Raw genomic sequence first — 27,818 nt, forward strand, 5'->3', positions numbered from 1 at the left:
CCAGGGGCATTCTACTTCCAAGCTACCTCCCAGACAAATTTTTATTTTTTATTTGGAAACAGAGTCTAAGTTGTTGAGAGCCTAGCTAAATTGCTAAGGCTGACTTTGAACAGAAGATCCTTCTGTCTCAGCCTCCCAGGTACTGGGATTATAGGCTGCACCACCATACCTGGTGTTATTTATTTATTTTGTGGTGCTGAAAATGGAACCCAGGGGCATTCTATCTCTGAGCTACACCCTGAGCCCTACTTTTTATTCTTTTATTTTGAAACATGGTCTAAGTTGCTGAGAGCCTCACTAAGTAGCTGAGGCTAACTGTGAACCTGCACAATCCTCCTGTCTCAGCCTCCCAAGTACTGGGATTACAAGCGTGCGACACCATGCCCTGGCTATCCAATATACTCTTTCAACTACTCCCACTGCCTTGTAAGGACAAACAGGTGATATGGCTTCTCTCCTTCTCCCCAGCTGCTGGCCCTAGATACCAGAGGGGCCTCAGGAGAAAGCTGGTAAAGTAGAATAAAACTGAGCTGAAAGTGGGAGTTTGTCACCCACTCTGTGCTTACACCTGGTTGCCAAACAGCCAGACATAGCTGAAAACTTCCTTTAAAAAGCCAAGTGTTAGCCGGGTGTGATGGTTCACGCTTATAATCCCAGCATTTGGGAGGCTGAGACAGGAGGATCGCTGTTCAAGAATAGCCTCAGCTACTACTTAGTGAGGCCCTTTGCAACTCAGTGAGATCCTGTTTCAAAATAAAGAATAAAAAATAGGGCTGAGGGTGTAGGTAGAATACCCTTGGGTTCCATCCCCAGTACCACACACACACAAAAAAAGCCAAGTGTTAGTCGGGCGTGGTGGAGCATGCTTGTAATCCCAGTACTTGGGAGGCTGAGACAAGAGGATCACAGATTCCCGGCCAGCCTCAGCTACTTAGTGAGGCCCTTCACAACTTAGTGAGAATTTGTTTAAAAATAAAGAATAAAATTGGGGTGGGGATGTAGCTCAGAGGTAATATGCCCCTGGGTTCAATCTTCAGTATGGCAATAAATAAATAAATAAATAGCCAAGTGTTGCCAGGCATGGTGGTGCACTCTTATATCCCAGCATTCAGGAGGCGGAGACAGGAGGATCACAAATCACAGACAGCCTCAGCTAAATAGTGAGGTCTTTTGCAACTCAGTGAGACCCTGTTTCAAAATAAAGAATTAAGCCAGACATGGTGGCACATGCTTGTAATCCCTGCACTTGGGAGGCTGAGACAGGAGGATCGCACAGGTTCGAAGTCAGCCTCAGCTACTTAGTTAATGAGGCTCTCAGCAACTTAGTGAGACCCTGTTTCCAAATAAAATATAAAATAGGTTTGGGAGTATAGCTTGGAGGTAGAAAGCCCCTGGGTTCCACGCCTAGTACCACCAAATAAAATAAAATAAAATAAATAATTAAGCTGGGCATGGTGGCACACGCTTGTAATCCCAGCACTTGGGAGGCTGAGACAGGAGGATCACACAGGTTCGAAGCCAGCCTCAGCTACTTAGTGAGGCTTTCAGCAACTTAGTGAGACCCTGTTTCCAAATAAAGTATAAAATAGGTCTGGGAGTATAGCCCAGAGGTAGAAAAGCGCCTGGGTTCTACCCCTAGTAACACACACACACACACACACACACACACACACACACACACACACACAAAAAAAAAAAAAAAATAGGGCTGGGGGTTTGCTCGGAGGTAGAATGCCCCTGGGTTCCATCCCCAGTACTGAGAGGGAGAGAGAAAAAAAAAAAAAAAACCCAAAACACACCAGGTGTTGCTGGGTGAGGTGGGGCATGCTTGTAATCCCAGTACTAGGGAGGCTGAGAAAGGAGGATCATAAGTTCAAGACCAACCTCGGCTACTTAGTGAGTCCTCCGAAATTTAGTGAGATCCTGTTTCAAAATTAAGAATAAAAAATAGGGCTAGGCTGGGACTGTAGCTCGGAGGTAGAGTGCTTCTTGGTTCAATCCCCAGAACCGCAGAAATAAAAGACCAACAGATGTTGTAACTATGATTCTATACTGGATGTTTACATTAGCCACCATGTCCTGCTATACCACTTACTGTTGTAAACCCCATTTCACAGGCAGTCTTACCCGGGTTAGCCAGACACTCAGACTTAAACCCTGACTGGCTGAGTCCAAATCCCATATACTACCCTATCCCACTGATTCTCCAGATATCCTTTGAGTCTTACCTCATTATTTAATACACCTAAAATTCATGCATGCTGTGGTTTTTAAAATATATCATTTTAGCTGGGCATGGTAGTGCACGCTTGTAATACCAGCATTTGGGAAGCTGAGACAGGAGGATCGTGGTTCAAGGACAGCCTCAGCTGCTACTTAGTGAGGCCCTTTGCAACTCAGTGAGACCCTTTTTCAAAATAAAGAATAAAAAATAGGGCTGAGGGTGTAGGTTGGAGGTAGAATGCCCCTGGGTTACATCCCCAGTACCACAAAAAAATAAAAAATAAAAAATCACATTTGATCTTCTCAAAAACATGTGACTCCGTAAGGATAGGCAGTATTTTAGGAAAAAGTAATCAAGTCAAGGTTTTACAGGCAGTAATAATGAACTCAAATAAAAACCCAGGTCTTCTGACTTCTAGTCCAATATGTTGTCTTTTTTTTGGGGGGAGAGGGAGGTATGCCAGGAATTGAACACAGGGACATTCTACTTCTGACCTATACCCACAGTACTATTTTATTTTTAATTAAAAAATTTTAAAAAAATGTTTGCGGTACTAAGGATGGAACCCAGGGGCATTCTACCTCCAAGCTACACCCTCAGCCCTATTTTTTATTTTTTGGCAGGTCTGGGAATGGAAACCAGAGGCATTTGATCTCTTGAGTTATACCCTGCCCAATTTTTTATTCTTTATTTTGAAAATAGGGCCTCACTGAGTTTTGGAGGGCCTCACTAAGTAGCTGAAGCTGTCCGCAAACCACGATCCTCAGGTCTCAGCCTCCCAAATGCTGGGATTAAAAGCTCTTTCTTTCACTTTCTTTCTCTCTTTCTCTCTCTCTCTCTCTCTCTTTTCTTTCTTTCTTTCTTTCGTACTGGGGGTGGAACCCAGAGGCATTCTACTCCGAGCTATACTCCCAGACCTATTTTATATTTTATTTGGAAACAGGGTCTCACTAAGTTGCTGAGAGCCTCACTAAGTAGCTGAGGCTGGCTTTGAACCTGTGCGATCCTCCTGTCTCAGCCTCCCAAGAACAGGGATTGCAAGCATGAGCCACCACGCCTGGCTCTTATTCTTTATTTTGAAACAGGGTCTCACTGAGTTGCAAAGGATCTAAGGAGCTGAGGCTATTTGCGAACCACGATCCTCCTGTCTCAGCTTCCTAAATGCTGGAATTACAAGTGTGAACCACCACACTGGCTTTTATTTTTTATTTTTATGTATTTATTTTTGCGGGACCAGGGATTGGACCCAAGGACATTCTACCTCTGAGCTACATCCCCAGTCCATTTTTTATTATTTATTTTGAAACAGGATCTCATTAAGTTATGGAGGGCCTCACTGAATAGCTGAGGTTGGCCACGAACCTGCAACCCTCCTGTCTCAGCATCCCAAGTACTAAGATTACAAGTGCGCACCACCACGCCTGGCTAATTTTTATTTTGCTATGGGGTTTTTTTGTTTTGGTACTGAAGATGGAACCCAGAGTCATTCTATCTCTGAACTATACCCCCAGCCTTATTTTTTATCTTTAATTCAGAAACAGGGCCTCATTAGCTGAGGCTGTCCGTAAATGTTGATTCTCCTGTTTCAACCTCCCAAATGCTGGGATTACAAGCGTGCACCACCACATCCAGCTTGATCATGGAGTCTTGTTATGTTGCTGAGGCTGTCCTTGATTCTGTGATCCTCCTGTCTTAGCCTGGCAAGTACTGTGATTAGATAACAGGCATGTGCCACTAAGCTGGACTCAGATCATCTTAATAGTTCACATGGCACTAGATGTAAAAATGATGAAAGGTCGCATCTCAAATATAAAGCTAACACCTAAGCCGGGCATGGTGGCGCATGCTTGCAATCTCAGCATTCGGGTGGTGGAAACTGGGGGATCATGGTTCACAGCCAGCCTCAGCTACTTGGCGAGGCCCTTTGAAAATCAGTGAGACCTGTTTCAAAAATAAAAAGAATAAAAAATAGGCCTGGGTATGTAGCTTGGAGGTAGAATGCCCCTGGGTTCCACTCTTAGTACCACCACCACAACAAAATAAATAAAAATAAAAAATAAAGCTAACACCTTGCTGGTGTGGAATGTATTGTTTTTTGTTTTGTTTTGTTTTGTTTTGTTTGTGGTACTAGGGATGGAACCCAGGGGCATTCTACCTCCAAGCTATACCCCTAGCCCTATTTTTTTATTCTTTATTTGCAATCAGTGTCTCAGAGTTGCTGAGAGCCTCAGTAAGTAGCTGAGGCTGGCTTTGAACCTACTCAATCCTCCTGTCTCAGCCTCCCAAGTACTGGGATTACAAGCGTGTGCCACTGCGCCTGGCTCAAAATGTACTGTGAAATAAAAACTGTGTCGATGTGTTTGGTCTGACAATCTAGGAACTTCCAGGTGGTGAATGTTCTTGCTCTCTCATAGTTTTGGAGGTATTTCGCTTTCACCTGTGTCGATGATGGTTGGCCAGGTTTTCACATCCACAGCGGCTGCTGCCTCTCGCGACCTCAGTAACCGCATCAGGGTCTGAGTGGTGAGAATGCATGCTGCTTTGCTGACCTAGAAAACACAGGGACAGTAATAAGCACCGGGAGGATTATCTCAGGCTGCTGCTCAAAAAATCTCGCACACCACACTGGACAGGGTAGTATCGCCTTAGAGAACAAGGTCTTTGGTTTCTATTTTTCCTTATGGAAATATATCATGCTTAATTCTCAGAAAACGATGGACCTCTTCCTTCTTCACAATACCAGTTATTGCTATTTTCTCTTTTGATCCCTCCCCCCCTCTTTTTGGTACTAGGGATGGAACCCAGGGGCATTCTACTTCCAAGCTACATCCCAGCCAGATTTTACTTTTTATTGGAAACAGGGTCTCATGAGATTGCTGAGAGCCTGAGGCTGGCTTTGAACCTGTGATAATCCTGTCTCAGCCTCCCAAGTACTGCGATTACAGACATGGGCACCATACCTAGTTCTCTCTCTCTTTTTTTATTTTTATTTTTGGTGGTACTAAGGATAGAACCTAGGGGCCTTCTACCTCTGGGCTACATTCCCAGACATATTTTATATTTTGTTTCGGAAACAGGGTCTCATGAAGTTGCTGAGAGCCTCACGAAGTAGCCGAGGCTGATTTCGAACCTGCGTGATCCTCCTGTCTCAGCCTCCCAAGCACTGGGATTACAACCATGCGCCTCCACACCCAGCAGAGGGGGGGAGTGGGAGGGGGGAGGAGAGTGGGAGAGTGTGTGTGTGCATGTGTGTTACTAGAAATTGAACCAAGGGGCATCCTGCCTCTAAGCTTTATCTCCAGCCCTATTCTATTCCCTGTTTGGAAACAGGGCCTCAAAATGTGGTGACATACACCTGTAACCCCAGTACTTGGAAGGCTAAGAGAGGAGGATTGCAGGTTCAAGGACAACAGCCTCGGAAACACAGTAAGACTCTGAGCAATCTAGTGAAATCCTATTTCAAAATAAAGGCCGGGCGTGGTGGTGCATGCTTGTAATCTCCGCGCTTGGGAGGCAGAGACAGGAGGATCGCACAGGTTTGAAGCCAGCCCCGCGCTGGCTTAAGAGACCCTGTTTCCAAATAAAAATGTAAAAATAGGTCTGGGAGTGTAGCCCAGAGATAGAAGGGCTTCCAGTAACCCCAGTACCACCAACAAAACAAAACAAAACAAAACAAAACAAAAAACAAAATAAAACATAAAAAGGGCTGGGGGTATAGTTTAGAGGTAGATGCCCTTTGGATCTGCTCCCTAGTAGTGCGCGCGCACACACACACATACACAAAAGAAAGAGGGGGGGGGAGAGAGAGAGAGAAAAACCAATATTTGCCAAGTTGCTGAGGGTTTTGCTAAAGCTGAGGCTGGCCTCAAACATCCAATTCTTCTGTCTTGGTCTCCCAAGTATTGAGATTACAAGCATGCACCACCACACCCAACTTTTAAAAAATTTGAAACAGTCTTGCCAGGTTGCTGAGCCTGGCCTCGAACCTGTAATTCTCCGGTCTCAGCCTCCCAAGTACTGGGATCATAGGCATGCACCACCTTGCCTGGCTCAAGTTATTTCTTTTCTTTTCTTTTTGGTACTGGGGATTGAACCCAGGGCACTCTACCTCTAAGCTGTACCCACAGCCCTATTTTCTATTTTTTTTTCTTTTCTTTTCTTTTCTTTTTTTGTGGTACTGGGGATGGAGGAGGCCAGGGGCAATCTACCTCCAAGCTGTACGGTCAGTCTTATTTATTTTTATTTATTTTATTTATTTATTTATTTATTTATTTATTTATTTATTTAATTTTCTTTGGTGGTACTGGGGTTCCTGGAAGCCCTTCTACCTCCAGGCTACACTCCCAGACCTATTTTATATATTTTTTTGAAACAGGGTCTCTTACGCCAGCGCAGCTGGCTTCGAACCTGTGTGATCCTCCTGTCTCCGCCTCCCAAGCGTGGGGATTACAAGTGTGCGCCACCACGCCCGGCTTATTTTTTATTTTGAAACAGGGTCTCACTAGGTTGCAGAGGGCCTCACAAGTTGTTGAGGCTGGCCATGAACCTGTGATCCTCCTGTCTCAGCCTCCCAAGTACTGTAATTTATAAGCCTGCACCACCACACCCAGCCCCTATTTTCTTTTGAAGCAGAGTCTCACTAAGTTGTGGAGGGCCTCACCATAAGTTGCCCAGACTGGCAGCAAACCCGGGATCTTCCTGTCTCAGCCTCTCAAGTACTGGATTATAGGCATGTACCACCATGCCCGGCAAATTATTGCTTTTAATAGCAATCTCAAATACTTCCTAACTATACTCTCAGTAGAGATCCCACAGTCCTGTGATCAGAGTTGGATAAGACAAGACATGAATTCTGCAGTGCTCAAGGAACGAGAAGAGCGAGGCGGGCACGCCTGGAGTTCGTGTGCGCCACTGTCTAGTGAAGGGAGGACAGACACGAGGTCTGAGGATGCAGAACCAAGCTGAAGTTCCCACAAAAGCTAAGCCCTGCCAGCGATGGTAGAGACGCAACGCTGACCTACTATGTCCACAAACTATGTCAACAGAAAGAAAGCCCTCAGTGCTCTTCTGGCCCACTTTGTAGGATTATAACGAGCATTTTGTTAAATTAAACTTTGTCATAAAATCGTCTTTGGTGAACATGGCTTTTATGCTACAGACTCGAGTTGCTGACAGAGCAGCAGTTCACAGAGAAATGTTAATAAGTTAGAATTTTGTAGCCTTCCAGTGCATTGGCCAAGACTGCCTTTTGCTTTAAAGCACATTAGCTGAGCCGGGCGTGGTGGCGCGTGGTGGCGCATGTTTGTAATCCCAGTACTTGGGAGGCTGACACAGGAGAATCGGGTAGGTTCGCAGCCAGCCTCAGCTACTTACTGAGGTTCTTCCCAACTTATTGAGATCCTGTTTCAAAATAAAGAATAAGCTGGGCGTGGGGGTGCACACTTGTAATCCTAGCATTTGAGAGGCCGAGACAGGAGGATCACAGTTCATGGAAAGCCTCAGCTACTTAATGAGGCCCTTTGCAACTCAGTGAGACCCTGTTTCAAAATAAAAAATAAAGAGGCCGGGATGTAGCTCAGTGGCAAAGCTCCTGCTTGGCAGGTGTGGCGCTCTGGGTTCGATCCCCGGTTCCAAAAAAAAAAAAAAAAAAAAAAAAAAAAAGACAAAAAAAATAACCCCTTTAAAAAAAAATAAGCAAAATAAAAAATAAAAAATAGAGCCGGGTGTGTAGCTTGGAGTAGAATGTCCCTTGGTTCCAACCCCAGCACTGCAAAAAGTAAATAAATAAATAAATAAATAAATAAATAAATAAGGAGGCTCGGCGTGGTGGCAAATGCCTGTCATCCTATCGCTTGGGAGGCTGAAACAGGAGGATCGAGGCCAGCGAATACCTGGAACAACTGAGTGAGACCCTCTCTACTCCTTGAGTCCCCAAAACACAAAGCCCACCCCAAATCCACTGCTCTCCAACACACACATGCTCACTCATATTCACCCAAGCACCAAAAAAAAAAAAAAAAAAAAAAGGAAAGAAAGAATAAAATAATAGGGCTAGGGATATAGCTCAGAGGTAGAATGTCCCTGGGTTCCATCCTCAGTACCACACATACACACACACCAATAAAATAAAGTACATGAGGATATGATGCAATACAGCTTTACTATTTATTTAGTGGTCTCAGCCTCCCAAACGCTGGGATTACAAGTGTGTGCCACCACACCCAGCATGCTTTACAAAATTTTAATTATTATATCCTGCAAAAACTTCTATTACCTCCTATAGATTTACCTGTCTTTTCTTTCTCTCTTGTAGTGCTAGGGATCAAAGCCTGGGCCTTACCCATGCCAGCAAGTCTGCTGAGCAATTACCCCAGCCTGGACATCTTTTAATGCTATACCAAATGAATTTATAAGAATAACCAAAATAAAAGTGGTCTGACACTGGGAAGAATTTGGTGTCTGGTATGTGAAATTGCTTTGGCATATGAAATATGCAGAAAAAATATCAGATAATATGTTTGAAGAAGAAGGGAACAGAAGTTTTATGGAGAATTACCCCTAGTGTTCCTGATCAAGGCCCATAGTTCCATATCTCACCAAAAACTACCTTCCCACAATTCCTAGTTACTATGGCCAGATTAAAGAAAAGGAGAACGTTTTAGTCCCCCCCCCCATCCCCTATGGTACTGGGGTAGAACCCAGGGGCTTTCTGCCTCTGGGCTACTCCCTCAGACATATATATATATATATATATATATTTTTTTTTTTTCCTTTTCTTTTTTTTTAGGTACTGGGGATGGAGCCCCGGGCATTCTACCTCCAAACTACACCCCCAGCCATTTTTTTTGTTGTTGTTGTTTATTCTTTATTTTGAAACAGAGTCTCACTGAGTTACAAAGGGCCTCAGTAAGTAGCTGAGGCTGTCCCTGAACCGTCATCCTCCGGTCTCAGCCTCCTGAATGCTGGAATTACAAGTGTGCACGACCACGCCCAGCTCCTATTTATATTTTATTTGGAAACAGGGTCTCACTAAGTTGCTGAGAGCCTCACTAAGCGTTTGAGGGGTAGAGAGATAGTTTTTAGAAAATTTTGACTTCTTGACTCAACAAAGCCAGAAAATCATTATGGATCCTATGTTGTTCTAGTCTGGATTTTATGAGATGAGAAAAAAGGCAAAAATAGTTGGTACTTACATCAACAATCATGCGAACAGTGGGCAACGTGGCAGTCAGGTTCTGGGCATGAGGGGGTCGAACAGTCACAGGTATACATCCTGCGTACAGGCAGCCATAGAATGCAGCAATTAACTCAATGCCTGCAAAACAGAGGGTCCAATCAGGAGAGTCACTTAACCACCTAGTATCACCAAAAAAACTAAATGTACATCTTCCAGAATCATGTGCCAAGTGGGTTATTGAGACCATAATTTCACAAGACAACAGAAGAGACTTTTTTTGTGTGGATCTAGGGATGAAACCCAGGGACATTCTACTTCTGAGCTATACCCCCTGCCCTATTTTTTATTCTTTATTTTGAAACAGGGACTTACTAAGTTGCAGAGGGCCTCACTAAGTAGCTGAGGCTGTCCATGAACCATGATCCTCCGGTCTCAGCCTTCCAAATACTGGGATTACAAATGTGCGCCATCACGCCCAACTAACTTTTAAAATGCCTTCTGCTACTGGGGCGTGGTGGCGCACACTTGTAATCTCAGTACTTGATACACTGAGACAGGAGGATCACAGGTTTGTGGCCAGCCTCAGCAACTTAGTGAGGCCCTCCATAACTTAGTGAAACCCTGTTTCAAAATAAAGAATAAAATAGGACTTAGGGTATAGTTTGGAAGTAGAATGCCCCTGGGTTCAATCCCCGGTATTGAAAAAAAAAAAAAAAAGAGAAAAATTTAGTATTCATACAAATAAAATGGCATAGTAAGAATCACATAGTTAAGGGAAGTAAAGGGGATAAGAAACCAAATCACAGAATAAAATGGAGAGAAATAAAAGACCAAAGAAAGTAGGATGTATGAGTGGGTTAGGCAGCAGAAGAAATTAAAAAAAAAGGTATGACTCAGCTGGGCATGGTGGCGCACCCTGTAATCCCAGCATTCAGGAGGTAGAGACCAAAGGATCACGGTTCACGGCCAGCCTCAGCTACTTAGTGAGACCCTGTTTCAAAAAAATAAAGAATAAAAAACACTAAAAAGTAGGGCTGGGGGTGTAGCTCAGAGATAGAATGTCCCTGGGTTCCATCTCCAGTACTGCAAGAACAGAGGGGAAAAAAAAAAAAAAGAAGAAAAGGTATAACTCAAAGATTTCACTTCAGCTGGGCATAGTGACACATACCTGTAATCCCAGTACTTGGGAGGCTGAGACAGGAGGATTGCAGGTTTTAGGATAGCCTCAGCACATTCAAACTAAAATTGAATTAGGCTGGGATATAGCTTGGACTTAGAATATCTCTATCCCAATTCTCAGTACCAAAACAAAAAATAAAACAAAAAACAAAAAACTAAAAATAGGGCTGGGGGTGTAGCTGAAAGGTAGAATGCTCTTAGGTTCAATCCCCAGTACCACATACAAAAAAAGCTCACCTCAGATTATGAATATTTATTTATTATTATTATTATTACTGTTATTGCAGAAATAGGGATTGAACCCAGGGGCATACTACCCCTGAGCTACACCCCCAGTCCTAATTTTTACTCTTTATTTTGAGACAGGACCTCACTAAGTTGTGGGGGGCCTTAATACGTAGTTGAGGCTGGCCACTAGCCTGTGATCCTCTAGTCTCAGTCTCCCAAGTACTGGGATTACAAGCATGCGCCACCATGCCTGGCAGATTTTGAATATTTATACCAACTATCACCAAATAATTGAGTCCCTCTTCCTATAAAGATAATAGTTGTGGCTGAATTAAGTTAGAACAGGAAAGATAAAAGCAGCAATAGGGGAATATAAAATGTCAATCACAAGCCACGCGTGGTGGCACAGGCTTGTAATCCCAGCATTTGGGAGGTTGAGACAGGAGGATAGGGGTTTGCCGACAGCCTCAGCTACTTAGTGAGGCCCCTTGCAACTTAGTGAGACTGTATCAAATATAAAAGAATAAAATATAGGGCTGGGGGTGTGGCTCAGAGGTAGAATAACCCTGGGTTCCATCCCCAGACCCGCAAACAAACAAACAAAAAGTGAATCACAGTATAAAAATGTTGAGTCAAGAGTTCACAGCAGCCAGGCGTGGTGGCGCACGCTTGTAATCCCAGCATTCGGGAGGCTGAAACCTGGAGGATCGCGGTTCGCGGACAGCCTCAGCTACTCAGTGAGGCCCTCTGCAACTCAGTGAGACCCAGTTTCAAAATAAAAACTAAAAACTAGGGCAGGGGGTGTAGCTCGGAGGTCAAATGCCTCTGGGTTCCATCCCCAGACCCGCAAAAAAAAAAAAAAAAAAGAGTTCACAGCAGTTTTGGAAGCTGGGTGAAATGGTCCCATTTCTAAACTCCCTAGAAATAAAGAAAACATTTGTTTTGAGTGCTGGGGACTGAACTGAGGAATTCGTGTCCTATCGCTAAGCTATACCCCCAGGTCTCCCTTATTTTTATTTATTTATTTTTTGTGGTAATGGGGGTTGAACCCAGGGGCATTCTTCCTCCAAGCTGTACCCTCAGCCCTATTTTATTCTTTATTTTGAAACAGTTTCACTGAGTTGTGGAGGACCTCACAAGTTGCTGAGGCGGGCTGAGAATCTGCCATCCTCCTGTCTCAGCCTCCCAATTGCTGGGGTTACAAGCCTGTGCCACCATGCCTGGCTCCCTTCTATTTTTAAGGGCCAAGTTTTCACTATGTTGCCCAGGCTGACCTGAACTCCTGGCTCAAGGGAGTCGCCTGCCTCAGTTTCCAAACTAGCTAGTACTACAGGCATGGGCCACTGTGTCCATACTTGAAGCATCAGTTTTGAGGGTTTCTAAAAGTCAGGTCATTGGAATGTTCACTTCCTCATTCATTTCTTCACTATTTACTGAGTACTTTTCATGTGCTAGATACTGACAATAGAATACATGAATAAGTAACACAAACACAACTCCAGCAGATCCAGAGCACCGGCACAACTCTCAGGGGTGTGGCCTGCTTCATACCTTAGCCCAAGGCGCATAGAGGCTTGGGCTGGGCAGTGCGTGGCCTCTATGGTCATAGATGGTGGTCCTGAGCTCCCGCCCTGCCTGGGCATATATGGAGTGTAGAGTCTAGTCCAGCAATCCAACACTTACCAGGTGGGTAGAGCAACACCACATTGTCTCCTGCATTTAGATGTCCTTTGTCACCAAGAACCGATGCAATTCTCTCTGCTCGCTTATGAAGCTGAAGGCAGCTGGCTGTGCACACAGTAGTTCCCTTTAAAGAGAAAAAGTAATAAGAATATTAAAGCTCAGTAAGGAAATAAACAGGGGTAAGCACATCCAATGTGATGTGATACCAGAAGGGATTCTGCTTTGGTGGATTATCCTTCACAATCATTAGTATCCAAAGACAGGGGCAGGATTCTTTCTATCTTAAGATAGGGGCAGGATTCTCTTTCTGTCTTAAGATAGGGGCAGGATTCTCTTTCTTTCTTATTTTTCATATAAAGTTTTTCTTGCTTAAAGCAGTTCCAAAAATACACATAGAGCTGGGTGTCGTGGTGCACACCTGTAATCCAAGTACATGAGAAGCTGAGACAGGAAGATCATGGGTTCACGGCCAGCCTCTGCAACTTAGCGAGGCCCTATAGAACTCAGTGAGATCCTGTTTCAAAATCATGAATAAGGCTGGGCGTGGTGGCGCACGCTTGTAGTCCCTGCGCATGGGAGGCTGAGACAGGAGGATCGCACAGGTTTGAAGCCAGCCTCAATTACTTAGTGAGGCTCTCAGCAACTTAGTGAGACCCTGTTTCCAAATAAAATATATATTTAAAAAAATAGGTCTGGGCCAGGTGTGGTGGCGCATGCTTGTAATCCCCGAGCTTGGGAGGCGGAGACAGGAGGATCGCGCTGGTTCGGAGCCTCTCTGGCTTAAGAGACCCCGTTTCCACATAAAAAAGTTAAAAAATAGGTCTGGGAGTGTAGCCCGTGGGAGTGTATCCCGGAGGTAGAAGGGCTTCCAGGAACCCCAGTACCACCAAAAAAAAAAAAAAAAAAAAAAGGTCTGGGAGTATAGCCTGGAGGTAGAAAGCCTCTGGGTTCCACCCTAAGTACCACACACACACACACACACAAAAATAATAATAAATAAGTATATAAATAAAAAAATCAAGAATATAAAATAGGGCTGAGAGAGCCAAACATGGTGGCGCATGCTTGTAATCCCAGCATTTGGGAGGCTGAGACAGGGAATCCCAGTTTGTGGACAGCCTCAGCTATATAGTGAGACCTCTACAACCCAGTGTGAGACCCTGTTTCAAAATAAAGAATTAAGGCTGAGACAGGAAGAGCGCACAGGTTTCCTGTTTCCAAATAAAGTAGAAAATAGGTCTGGGAGTATAGCCTGAAGGTAGAAAAGCCCCTGGGTTCTACCCCCAGTAACACACACACACACACACACACACACACACACACACACAAATAAATAAATAAATAAATAAATAAGCCAGGCGTGATGGCACATGCTTGTAATCCCCGCGCTTGGGAGGCTGAGACAGGGAGAGTGCACAGGTTCAAAGCCAGCATCAGCTACTTAGTGAGGCTTTCAGTAACTTAGTGAGACCTTGTTTCCAAATAAAATATAAAACAGGTCTGGGAATACAGCCTGGAGGTAGAAAGTCCCTGGGTTCCACCTCCAGCACCACTGAAATTAATTAATTAATTAATTAAGAAAGAAAGAAAGAAAGAATGAAAAAATAGAAAGCTGGGTATGGTAGCTCACGCTTGTAATCCCAGCAGGGACAGCCTCAGCTACTTAGTGAGGCCCTCTGAAACTCAGTGAGACCTGGTTTCAAAATAAAAAGAATAAAAAAATAGGGCAGGGGGTGTAGCTTGGAGGTCAAATGCCCTTGGGTTCCCTCCCCAGACCTGAAAAAAAAAAAATAGGGCTGGGGGTTTACTTTGGAGGTAGAATGTCCCTGGGTTCCATCCCCAGTACCGCAAAAAAATAAAATAAAATAGGGCTTACAGTATAGCTCAGAGGTAAAATGTCCCTGGATTCAACCCCCAGTACCACAAAGAAAAAAAAAAAAAAAAAAAAGAAAAAAAGAAAAAAAGAAAAGAAGAAAGAAAGAAAGGTTTTAAATCCTATTTCCCCCTTATACATTATGAATATTTTCTGGGTAATCAGATAGTCTATAAAATTGCTTTGAATGGTTACATAATGCTTAATCAGGTTTCTATGATATAATTTACTTGGCTAATTGTCTATTGTTCAGCTTTAATGATATAAGCACTACAATGAGTATCAATTTGGCTAAAGTCCTAAGGTCATTTCTTAGAAAGTTCCCCTTTCTGAGCCAGACATAGTAGCGCAGGCCATAATCCCAGTATTTGGAGGACTGGGAGGCTGAGTCAGGTGAATTTAAAAAAGAAAGTAAATAAATAAAAAAGAAAGATTCCTCTACCATCTTGTACTCCATTAAGATGTATGATTACAATGCACCACTAAAAAGAAAAAAGAATTAAAAAAAAGTTGGTGTAGAGCCAGATATGGTGGCACACAGCTATAATTCTAGTACTTGGGAGGCTAAGACAAGGAGGACAGCCTTGGCAGGTAGTGAGATTCTCATTAACCTAGTGAGACTCTTTCAAAATAAAAATAAAATAGAGCTGGGTGTGGTGGGCACACTTTTAATCCCAGTACTTGGGAGGCCAAGACAGGAGGATCTCAGTTCAGGGATAGCCTCAGCTACTTAGTGAGGACCACTGCAAATTTGTGAAACCTTGTTTCAAAATAAAGAATAAAAATAGGGCTTGGGTGTAGCTCAGAGGTAGAATGCTCCTGGGTTCCATCCCCAGTACTGCAAAAATAAATAGATAAATAAATAAATAAAGGGCTGAGTACCTTTTTTGTTTCAGAGGTAGAGTACCACTGGGTTCAATACCCAGTACCATACACACACAAAAAAAGTTGGTGTAAAGTCATTTTTTCCTGGTAAAAATCAAAGAATTAAAAGTCAAATTGGGTAAAGATATGACACAATACATTCTCCACATGTATATATCTATGTAATTGCACTGGTAATATTTTATCTCATCACTCCTAATAAAGAAGATCTGATTATAACACAAGAAAAGACAGCATTAAATAGCACTCTGGGATGTCTCATTTCAACCTGAAAGTGACTGCACAATTTATCCCCACATGTCAAAATAAGGAGAAAGCAGGTACTCTTTCCTCAGAGGTGGCAACAAAAAATTTCTGATGGAAGGAGATCAAGAGAGCCTCAGTCCCTTAGGATTCAGGTGATTAAATATGCAAATGTTTTTAATACCTTGGCATTTAACAGCATGAAGAGCACATGGTCAGGAGTTGCCTGGGCTCGCCACTGCAAAATCTCTGCCAGAAACTGGTGCTGAAATCATAAAGCAGAAAAAAGACTCAGGGCCAGCACTTTCTTGGAGTTGTATAATGCACCCCCACGTGCTACCTGTCCTTGACTCAATGACAAGCCAACGCCTGCACAACACTCACCTTCCTCACCAGATCGTTCTCTTCAATTTGCCCCAGATCTCTTCCTGCAGCTTGTGCTATGCGTTTTCCAGCCACCAGATTCCCGACCATCACAGAAGCAGGGCCCACGCCTGTAAGAAAAGGTAAAAGCAACTCTTTAGAGAAGGCAATTCAAGCTAAGGATCCTCAAAGCAGTTCCAGACTGATCAAAATTGTCCAAACATTCATTGGACAATGCTGATGATGCACTCATCTAGGCACTAGGAAGACACAGAGAACAAGGCAGAGAGGTATTCTAGTAGGAAAGGCAGCCAGGTGGTAGGAAGTGCTATAAAAAGACAAGATGGGCAGGGCATGGTGATGAACACTTGTAATCCCAGTACTTGGGAGGCTGAGACAGGAGAACCACAAGTTCACCACCAGACTCAGCTACTAAGTGAGGCCGTCCACAACTTAGTGAGACCCTGTTTCAAAATAAAGAATAAAAAATAGGGTGTGGGGGGGTGTTGTTCAGAAGTAAAATGCCCATGGTTCAACCCCCAGTAATGCAAAAAAAGAAAAGAAAAAAGACAAGATGGGATTTCAGACAGGTAGGCCAGGCACTAGGGGAGCAAAGGAAAGAGGTGGGCTATTGTAGCTTGGATATACAGAGAAATTTTTACTCTGAAGAATTGATAGGTGGTTGTACTGGCTCCTACTGAAAGTAATTTCATCTGCTCCAATCACAATAAAATCCTTAAAGAGGATTTAACAGTAATGGATATCTAGTCTGGAAAGAAACCTTCCATCTATGAGGAAAAGGAGTGAATTTATCAGGAATAGCAGAAGTATTTTATTAGAAGTAAATAATGAGGTCTGGGGATATGGTTCAGTGCTAAAGCACTAGCCTAGCACGAGGAAGGATAGGGGACCAATTCCAAGTAATTCAAACAAAAAGTAAATAATAAAACCCAGATTGTGGAACATTCTACAAGACAATTGGCTTGAACTCTTCAAATACACCCACGTCTTTAAGACAAAATAAGGCAGGGAGCTTAAAGGCAATCAAGCGCAATCCATGACCTTAAATGGATATTGAATTCTAGTGTTTTTTTTCTCCTCCTCCTTCTTCTTGAATTGGGGACCAAACTCAGGGCCTAAGACAAGTTAGGCAAGCACTCTGCTGCTGAGCTATACTCCCATCCCTGATTCCTGATGATTATATATATATACACACAATTTGGGGGGGTGTCCTGGGATGAAACCCAGGGGCTTTTCTGCCTCTGGGCTACACTCCCAGACCTATTTTGTATTTTATTTGGAAAGAGGGTCTCACTAAGTTGCTGAGAGCCTCACTAAGTAGCTGAGGCTGGCTTCAAACCTACGTGATCCTCCTGTCTGGAGCCTCCCATGCGTTGGGATTACAAGCGTGCGCCACCAACGCCTGGCTATGATATATATTTTTAAAAATCAGAGCCAGGTATGGTGACACACATTTGCAATACCAGCATTTGGGAGGCTGAAACAGAAGGATTGCAGGTTCATGGCCAGCCTTAAGAACTTAATGAGGCCCTTCCCTACTTAGTGAAATACTGTTTCAAAATAAAAATAAAACAGGACTAGGGATGTAGCTCAGAAGTAGGATGTCCCTGGGTTCTATCATCAGTACTACAAAAAAAAAAAATATATATATATATATAGCTTAGATTGAACAATAAGTGGTACATATGTCGGTGGTGCACAACTGTAATTCTAGTATTTGAGAGGCTGAATGAGACAGGAGGTTCACAGGTTCAAGGCCAGCCTTAACAGCTTAGTGAGATCCTATTTCAAAAGAAAAGTGCTGGGGGTATAGGGGTACACCTCAGAGGTAGAATGCTCTTGGGTTAAATCCCCAGCACCAAAAAAAAAAAAAAAAAAGATGTTGCTTTGGAGACATAGTATTTTGGTACTGGTGATGGAACCCAGGGGCATTCTACCTCCGGGCTACACTCCCAGACCTATTTAAAAAAAAAAAAAAATATATATATATATATATATATATATATATATATATATATATATATATATATATATACACACATACATACATACGTGTGTGTGTGTGTATTTATTTTATTTTTATTTTTTTAATTTTTTTTGGTGGTACTGGGGTTCCTGGAAGCCCTTTTCCCTCTGGGCTACACTCCCAGACCTTATTTTTATTTATTTGGAAACAGGGTCTCTTAAGCCAGTGAGACTGACTACGAACCTGCGCGATCCTCCTGTCTCCGCCTCCCAAGCACGGGGATTACAAGCGTGTGCCACCACGCCCTGCCATAGCAGATATTTAAAGCAGTGCTTTTGCTAGCAGATTTCAACTACTTTTACTGAGTAATAAAACCTACATAAAAGATTTATTCATAGTTCCTGAAAGCACAGCATTCATTTCATCTGTCTGATGAAAGCATGATGTTTAGATTCAGTAGTTTTGCTTTCTATTATGATTGCCTGCTAAGATCTTAGTAGATACATATGGGTAGAACCAAAACAGTTTGAAAATCATGGCATCAATAGGTGGAGATGTTGAGGGATAGCATAAGAATCTGGAATTTGAGGAAAGTGGAGAGGCATAAGGAGTAAGGTAAGAAAGGAAAGAAGTAGGAAACTAGGAAAAGTATTAAGGCTGTCCAGAAGCATAATTTCATTGAGATCCCTCTTGGTGTTCACTGTAGAAAGGATGAGAATGTGTGTGTCTTAGCTGCAAGTCACAGATAATATAACAGCAGTTTAAAAAAGAATCAAGCAGCTGGGCGTGGTGGCACACTCTTGTGATCCCAGTACTTGGGAGGCTGAGACAGGAGGATGGCACAGGTTCAAAGTCAGCCTCAGCTACTTAGTGAGGCTCTCAGCAACTTAGTGAGGCCCTGTTTCCAAATAAAATATTAAATAGGTCAGGGATATAGCCTGGAGGTAGAGGCCCTTGGGTTCCATCCCCAGGACCACAAAAAAAGAATCAACCTTATTTCTATCTCAGGTAAAAGAAATTCAGAAATAGACTAGGGCAGCCGGGCATGATGGCGCATGCTTATAATCCCAGTATTTGGGAGGCTGAGAGAGGAGGACCACAGTTCGCAGCTACTTAGTAAAGCCCTTTGCAACTCAGTGAGACCCTGTTTCAAAATAAAGAATAAAGCTGGGCGTGGCATTCGGGAAGCTGAGACCAGAGGATCGCAGTTCACGGACAGCTTCAGCTACTGGGCCGTGTGTTTCCTCATCATGGGACCTGGAGCTCCCTGGACTGTGCTTTATCAAGGCAGATAGCAGAAGCAAGAAGTCCAGCCAAACCCACAAGTGTATTTAAAGCATCTGTTTCTGTTGAGGTCCTAAGGTCTCATTGTCCAGAACAAGTCAGACTATACCTGAAACCAGTGGAGCAGCGTAGTAGACTCCTCCCCTGTGACCACAACCTATAGCCTTGGGGCTGTTAGGTACCTGACCTCTTTTTTGTGTGTGTGTGTGTGGTACTAGGTTTTGAGCCCAGGGGCATCCTACCTCTGAGCTACATCTCCTAGTCCTATTTATTTATTTATCAGTGCTGAGGATAAAACCCAGGGGCATTCTATCTGAGCTACACCTCCAGCCCCATTTTTAAAAATCTTTATATTGAGACAAGATGTCACTAAATTGTGGAAGGCCTCACAAATAGCTGAGGCTGGCTGTGAACCTGCAATCCTCCTGTCTCAGTCTCCCAAGAACCAGGATCAAAAGCGTGTGCCACTATGCCTGGCTCTCGCCATCATTTCTCATCTCTTTTTATTTTTCCTTTTTTCTTTTTTTTTTTATGGAACTGGTCATTCTACCTCTACCCCAGTCCTATTTCTTATTCTTTATTTTGAGACAAGATCTCAGAGGCAGGCGTGGTACCACATGCTTGTAATCCCTTTTGGGAGGCGGAGACAGGAGGATCACGCAGGTTTGATGCCACTCTCGCTGGCTTAAGAAACCCTGTTTTCAGGCCGGGTGTGGTGGCGCGCGCTTGTAATCCCCGCACGTGGGAGGCTGAGACAGGAGGATCACACAGGTTCGAAGCCAGCCTCAGCTACTTAGTGAGGCTCTCAGCAACTTAGTGAGACCCTGTTTCCAAATAAAATATAAAATAGGTCTGGGAGTATAGCCCGGAGGTAGAAAGCCTCTGGGTTCCACCCCTAATACCACAAAAAAAAAAAAAAAAAAAAAAAAGAAAAAAGAAACCCTGTTTCCAAATAAAATTACAAAAACTTAGGTCTGGGAGTTTAGCCCGGAGGTAGAGAGGTGGAGGAACCCCAGTACCACACACACACACAAATATATATATATATATATATATATATATAATAAAAAAATAAATGTCACTAAGTTGCAGAGGGCTTCACTAAGTAGCTGAGGCTGGCCGTGAGCCTGAGACCCTCCTGCTCGGCCTCGTGCACCCCCACACCTGGCTTTCTTGTTGTCATTTCTACATCATTCTGTACTCTATCTAGTAGGTAGGAAAAAATTATCAAGAAACTAGGGATGTGGCTCGGTGTGGAGCACTTGCCTGGCGTGTACAAGGCTTTGGGTTTGATCTTCAGCACTGAAAACACAATGAAAAAAGGAAATACCTTTCCCTTTGAACATATTTTCTAGAAATGACACTTATTACTTCCTCTTGCATATTACTCTCCCACACTAAAGAGCCTTTCACTCCAGGCGCTTATCCAGAGAAAATGGGGATTATGTTACTAGGAAAGACGAGACAGGTGTTCATATTGATGAATAGTAGTTTTGCCACAAGAAACAGAGTTATGTGAGGAAAAAAGCAAGAAGGGAGTTTTGTGGGGGAAAAACAGGCATAGCTATGTCTATAATTAGCTTCCTGGAGTTAATGCTCTCAGTATGTTTCACTCTTTGATCCACAGACTCAAAAAATGCACTCAGAGGAACTTTTGTGATATTGCTGCTAGCCGGGCGTGGTGGCGCATGCTTGTAATCCCAGCATTTGGGAGGCTGAGACTGGAGGATCGCAGTTTGCAGACAGCCTCAGGTACTTAGTGAGGCCCTCTGCAACTCAGTGAGACCCTATCTTAAAATAAAGAATAGCTGGGCATGGTGGCGCATGCTTGTAATCCCTTTGCTTGGGAGGCGGAGACAGGAGAATCGCGCAGGTTCGAAGCCAGCCTCGCTGGCTTAAGAGACCCTGTTTCCAAATAAAATATAAAATAGGTCTGGGAGTGTAGGCTGGAGGTAGAAGGGTTCCATCCCCAGTAACACCAAAAACAAAGAAAAAAGAAATAAAAAAAAAGAATAAAAAGTAGGGCAGGGGGTGTAGCTCGGAGGTCGAATGTGCCTGGGTTCCATCCCCAGACTCGCAAGAAAAAAAAAAAAAAAGTTATTGCTGCTAGATTGTTTTTGTGGGTTTAAACTACTGTGCAAAACTCAGTTTGTTCTTTTATACTGGGGATTGAAACCAGGGGCATTCTACCTCTGAGCTATACCCCAGCCCTTTTTATTTTGAAACAGGGTCTTGCTAGGTTGCTGAGGCTAGCCTTGAACCTGTGAACCTCCTGTCCTCAGCCTCTGAATTACTAGAATTACAGTTGTGTGCCATCACACACACACATATCACCTACTGACCAATTTAAGCAACATCTTTGTGTGTGTATGTGGGGGGGGGGTACTGGGATTGAACTCAGGGCCAGTCTATCTCCAAGCTACATACCCAAATTTAATTAGTTAATTTATTGCAGTACTGAGAGTGGAAACCAGGGGCATTCTACCTCGAAGCTATACCCTCTGTCCTATTTTTTATTCTTTATTTTGAAACAGGGTCTCACTGATATGTGGAGGGCCTCACTAAGTAGCTGAGGCTGTCTGCGAACGCTCATCCTCTGGTCTCAGCCTCCTGAATACTGGGATTACAAGTGTGTACCACCATGCCTGGCTTTAAGCAAAATCTTTTAAGCATCTCTGCAGAAATGTTTTCTTAAAAGAATACTATACTAAGATGGGCTTAGTATAGTAGCTCGGAGGTCAAAAGGTCAAATGCCCCTGGGTTCCATCCCCAAAACCGCAAAAAAAAAAAAAAAAAAAAAGAATACAAGAATACTATACTAGCCAGGTAGAGGGTCCATGCTTGCAATTCTAATACTTGAGAGGCTTGAGATAGAAGGATTGAAGGTTCAAAGCCAGCCTCAGCTACTTAGTGAGGTACTTAGTAATTTAGTGAGATCCTGTTTCAAAAATAAAAGAATAAAATAGGGTTGGAGGTGTAGCTCGGAGGTAAAATGCCCCTGGATTCAATCCCCAGCATTGCAAACAAAACAAAACAAAAACACTATACTAAGAATACTATACTGAATGCTATTTGAAAAGGAATATTACTTATGACAAATAAATGTAAGACTTTAGTGTAACAGGACTTAAGATGGGGAAGTGTGTGTGTGTGTGTGTGTGTGTGTGTGTGTGTGTGTGTGTGTGTTTTGCTAGGTACTGAAGCCAGGGCCACTTGAATGCTAAGCACACACTATCACTGAACTACAGCCCCATCCCAGTATGTGGTGTTTTAAGTATCTGCCATATGTCCACGCAGGTAATATGTTTAGAAATACTTATTTTTATACATTTCTTTTCTTTCTTTTTTTCTCTTTTTTTTTCTTTTCTTCTTCTTTTTTTTCCCCACTGGGGATTGAATCTAGAGGCATTATACTTGCAAGTTACATTCCCGGCATGATTTTTTATTTATTTGGAAACAGGGTCTCACTAGGTTTCCGAGAGCCTTGTTACATTGCAGAGGCTGGCTTTGAACCTGCAATCTTCCTGTCTCAGCCTCCCAAGTACTGGGATTAGAAGAGTAAGCCACTCCATCCACACCCAGCTTACTTTTTTTTTTTTTTAATGGGGTCGGTACTGGTGATGAGACCCAGGGGCATTTTACCTCCAAGCTACACCCAGCCCTATTTTGTAGTCTTTTTAAAATTTTTTTGAAAAAGGGTATCACTGAGTTGTGAAGGGCCTTGCTAAGTAGCTAAGGCTGTCTGCAAACCACAATTCTTCTGTCTCAGCCTCCCAAATGCTGGGATTACAAGCATGTGCCACCACGCCCAGCTACATTTTTTCATTAATAACACATAGACTTTTTGATTTTCGCCCTGTTAGAATACTAGTCCTTTTTTGGTGGTACTAGGGATGGAACCCAAAGGGATTCTACCTCTGAGTAATACTACCATACTTATTTTACTTTTTATTTTTGGGGAGTCCTGGGGACCTAACCCAGAAGCATTCTACTTCTATACTCCTAGCCCAATTTATTTTTTCCCTTATTTGGAAGCAGGGTCTCACTAGGTTACTGAGAACCTTGCTAAGTTGCTGAGGATGGCTTCAAACCTGTGATCCTCCTGCCTCAGCCTCCCAAGTACTGGGGTTACAAGCCTGTGTCATAACTCCCAGTTTATTCTTTTTTTTTTTTTTTTTTTGTACTGGGGCTGGAACCCAGAGGCTTTCTACCTCTGAGCTACACCCCCAGCCCTATTTTTTATTCTTTATTTGGAAACAGGGTCTCACTGAGTGGCAAAGGGCCTCCCTAAGTAGCTGAGGCTGTCCACAAACTAGGATCCTCCTGTCTCAGCCTCCCAAATGCTGGGATTACAAGTGTGTGCCACCATGCCCAGCTTTTATTCTTTTATTTTGAAACAGAGTCCCACATTTAGTTTTAAAGGGCCTCACTAAATTGCCAAGGCTAGCCTAGAACCTATGATACTTCTAACTCATTCTCCCATGTACTGGAATTACAAATATATACTACCACACCCAGCTAATACTAGCCTCCTTAAACCCTTTTTTCTTTTCTTTTTGTTGTACTGGGGGTGGGACCCAGGGGCTTTTCTACCTCTGGGCTATACTCCCAGACCTATTTTATATTTTATTTGGAAACAGGGTCTCGCTAAGTTGCTGAGAGCCTCACTAAGCAGCTGAGGCTGGCTTCGAACCTGTGTGATCCTCCTGTCTCAGCCTCCCAAGCATGGGGATTACAAGTGTGCGCTACCACACCCGGCTTAAAGCCTTATTTTTATAGCAGAAACTGATAAATATCATATCATTTAACTCTATACACATTATCAATAAGGATAGTTGATGAGTCGATAATAACATCTAAATTAACCAGTGTGGTGTGATCGTCAGCTGCTAGACCAGTAAAGTACTGAACACAGTAGGTTGACATGGCAATATCATATCGTATGATAGCAATAGCCTAGAGAGTCAGTGGCTTGCCTTACCTCTTACTAGTATGTCATATTTCAGCAAAAGCTTTTACAGAAATATACTTAAATGTCAAACCTTCACTTCCTTTTATAATCCTTCCTTCTTTCATTATTTTTTTTTTCTTTTGTGGTACTGGGGATTGAACCAGGGGCATTCTACCTCCAAGCTACAACCCACAGCCTTTTTTTAACTTTTGGTTTTGACATAGATTCTCACTAGATCACAGAGTCTGATCTTGGGCCTGTGATCCTCCTGTCTCTGTGTCCCAAGTACAGGGATTACAGGTATGCACCACCACTTCTTGTCTTTTTTTTTTTTGGAACTGGGAATGGAACCCAGGGGCATTTTACTTCAAGCTAAATAGGGGCCAGCCCTATTTTTTATTTTCAAACAGGTTCTCACTAAGTTGCAGAGGACCTCACTAAATAGTTGAAGTTGTCTGCAAATCCTGATCCTCTGGTCTCAGCCTTCCAAATGCTGAGATTACAAGCGTGCAGCACTATGCCCAGCTATCTGAGCTACATCCTCAGTCCTATTTTTTATTCTTTATTTTGAAACAGGGTCTCAATGAGTTGTTAAGGGCCTCACTAAGTAGCTGAGGCTGGTCCCGAACCTGTGATTTTCCTGTCTCAGCTTCCCAGGTACTGAGATTAAAAGTGTGCGCCACCACGCCTAGCTCCGTACTTTGTGTTAAACTGAAAACACATCAATAAAACCCAATGATTAAGAGCTGGGCATGGTGGCACACCCTTGTAATCCCAGCATTTGGGAGGCTAAGACAGGAGGATCTCAATTTGCAGACAGCCTCAAGCTATGTAGTGAGGTTCTTTTAAACTCAGTGAGACCCTGTTTCAAAATAAAGAATAAAGCCGGGCGTGGTGGTGCACGCTTGTAATCCTCGCGCTTGGGAGGCAGAGACAGGAGGATCGCACAGGTTTGAGGCCAGCCACGCTGGCTTAAGAGACCCTGTTTCCAAATAAAAAAGTATAAAATAGGGCTGGGAGTGTAGCCCAGAGGTAGAAGGGCTTCCAGGAACCCCCGTACCACCAAAATAAATAAATTAATTAAAAAGAATAAAAAAAATAGGGCTGGGGTGTAGCTCAGAGGTACAATGCCTCTGGGTTCCATCCCTATTACCCACAACAAAACAAAACAAAACAAAAACCACAATGATTCTAGTTGGAATTAATAGGTATTATAATGTAACTGATCATTCATCGATTACTCCTTCCCCTAGCCTTTTATTTTGCCCCATAATCTAGATCTGATGTGAAATCAGGCAAAAAGGTAAAATCAGCCTGGCTTGATAGCCCAGGCCTGTAATCCCAGTACTCAGGAGGCTGAGACAGGAGGATCACAGATTCAAGGACAGCCTCAACAAGTAGTGAGACTCTCATCAACCTAGAGAGACTCTGTTTCAAAAATAAAAATAAAAATAGGGCTGGTGGTATAACTATATAGAATGCCCCCTGGGTTCCATCCCCAGGACCCCCCCCCCCGCCCCCTGCCAAGGTAAAACTGACCGACCTTCCTTCTTTCCTTCCTTCGTTTCTTTGCAGTACTGGGGATGGAACCCAGGGGCATTCTACCTCTGAGCTACACTCCCAGCCCTATTTTTCAGTCTTTTATTTTTTTGAAACAAGGTCTCACTGAGTAGCAAAGGGCCTCACTAAGCAGCTGAGGCTATCTAGAAACCAGGATTCTCTGGTCTCAGCCTCCTGAATGCTGGGATTACAAGCTGCGCCACCAGGCCCACGTTCTTTTTTCTTTTCAATTTGGCTTTTCTTTTCTTAGTTGCACCTTGAACTCACAGTAATATGGCAAACATAAAGCATGATGTCTGTGATTGGGCTACCATTCAGAAGTTTTTCTCAATAAACATTCTGAGTATTAAATGCTCAAATCAGATCCCAAAAATATAAAGGAATGAGGGTGACTCTAGGTAAGAGAGTCTCAACGGGAAGGTATATGGCATAATGATTCAGAGCACATTTTAGTCACACCAAGTGCGGGACTCGGTTCTGTCACTAACTATATGACTTTGGGCACCATACTTTCTTTACTTTCTTGGTTTTTGTTTGTTTGTTTTTGGTGGTACCAGGGGGACTGAACCCAGAGCTTTTGCCCCTGAGTTATATCCCCAGCCCTATTTCATTTCATTTGTGAAACAGGGCCTCCCTAAGTTACTGTATGCTGGCCTTGAATTTGTGATCCTCCTGTCTTAGCCTCACATGTACTGGGATTACAGACATGAACCACGGCATCTGGTTCCATACTAACTTTCCTGAACTTTACTATCCACAACTGAGGGCAAAGTAGTAGGATTCCATAAGTAAAATGGTTAGATAATACTTAGCATTTAATAAGTACTCACTAAATACCAGCTATCCATGATATCAGAACTTTCCCTTCTAAAACTTTATTCTAGCTCTACCAGTGGGAATCTTATCATCTTGACCCATACCTTATACCCAGGGGAAAGAGAGGCCTACAACAGAGAATTACTCAGAAGAGGGAGCATTCGTAAACCCAAGGAAGCCTATTCTGCAGGGTCTCAACTCTTCTTGCTTTTTATCAGCTGATGCTATTATGCATTACTGGTCTTTGTAAGGTCTAATTCTAAACAAAGAATCATGCTGAGGGATGTCAACTTCTTGAAGTTCCAGTTTGGGGTTGGGGGGTAATGCTGGGGATGGAACCCAGGGGCATTCTACCTCTGAGCAACATCCTCAATCCAATTTTATTTTTATATGGAAACAGGGTCTCGCTAGGTTGTGGAATATCACTACTTGCTGAGGCTGTCCTTGAACCTTTAATCCTCTGGGTTTCAGCCTCTCAAGTACTGGAGTTATAAGTGTGTGCCACCACACCAGGCTTCTGAAATGTGTGTGTGTGTGCGCGTGCGCGCAACTGGGGAATGAACCAAGGGGCATTCTACCTCTGAGTTATACCCCCAGTCCTATTTTATTCTTTATTTTGAAACAGGGTCTAAGTTGCAGGGGGAGGTCTCACTAAATAGTTGAGGCTGGCTGCAAATATGCAATCCTCCTGTCTTAGCATCCCAAGTACTGGGACTACAAGCATGTGCCACCGCACCTGGCTGAAGTTACAGTTTTAATATTATGGTTTGTAAACTAGCATATTACCTGGTTGCTTTTGCCGGGGTTTTGGCAAATTCGTCACACATGTATGTGGGCACATGAGGATATTGCAAGGATGTAAAGATCCCTCCAGAAAAAGCTGTTTCGTCTGAGATATATGGATTCCTCCTAGTGGAGTTTTTGGCAAAGTATTGGCAGGCACCAGAGCAAGACAATAAACTCCCACTTGATGAATGCTATCAATTGCCTAGAAAGATACAAAGAAAAACATTCAGTGAGATTACTCTTATTACATTCCACATATTCCTAACATAATCCATTGAATTACTATAGGATTTTTTCCTACTCTATTTTATTTTTTGGTACTGTAGATTGAACCCACGGCCTTTCTACCTCCAAGATACACCCTTAGCCTCTTTCTTATTTGGAAAGAGATTCTCACTAGGTTGGTGAGAGCTTTGCTAAGCTGCTGGGGCTGGCTTTGAACTTGTGATCTTCTTGTCTCAGCCTCCTAAGTACTGATTCTGCAAGAATGTTCCATTATGTCTGGCCTTCTTCATCCTTTTTAGATTTATTGTCTGATAGATCATTAAGATTTTATATACCTGAAGATCTAAAGGTACT

The 27,818-nt window shown here is 43.2% G+C and overlaps 1 protein-coding gene across 2 annotated transcripts in view; it reads right to left on the reverse strand.

The window, feature by feature from the left end:
- The window catches only part of DIP2B (disco interacting protein 2 homolog B), a gene marked incomplete at both ends in the record, with an annotated part of 282,346 nt that overhangs the window by 23,761 nt on the left and 230,767 nt on the right, over positions 1-27,818 (reverse strand). For both annotated transcript variants that reach the window (XM_080705172.1, XM_080705171.1), the window contains 6 exons: positions 4,662-4,773; positions 9,418-9,539; positions 12,492-12,615; positions 15,677-15,757; positions 15,877-15,986; positions 27,240-27,441. In XM_080705172.1, the coding sequence (XP_080561298.1) occupies positions 4,662-4,773; positions 9,418-9,539; positions 12,492-12,615; positions 15,677-15,757; positions 15,877-15,986; positions 27,240-27,441 (751 nt within the window). The remainder of the gene's footprint in view (positions 1-4,661; positions 4,774-9,417; positions 9,540-12,491; positions 12,616-15,676; positions 15,758-15,876; positions 15,987-27,239; positions 27,442-27,818) is intronic.

This window comes from Muscardinus avellanarius, assembly GCF_963383645.1.
Source record: "Muscardinus avellanarius genome assembly, chromosome: 11".
NCBI classification, from domain to species: domain Eukaryota; kingdom Metazoa; phylum Chordata; class Mammalia; order Rodentia; family Gliridae; genus Muscardinus; species Muscardinus avellanarius.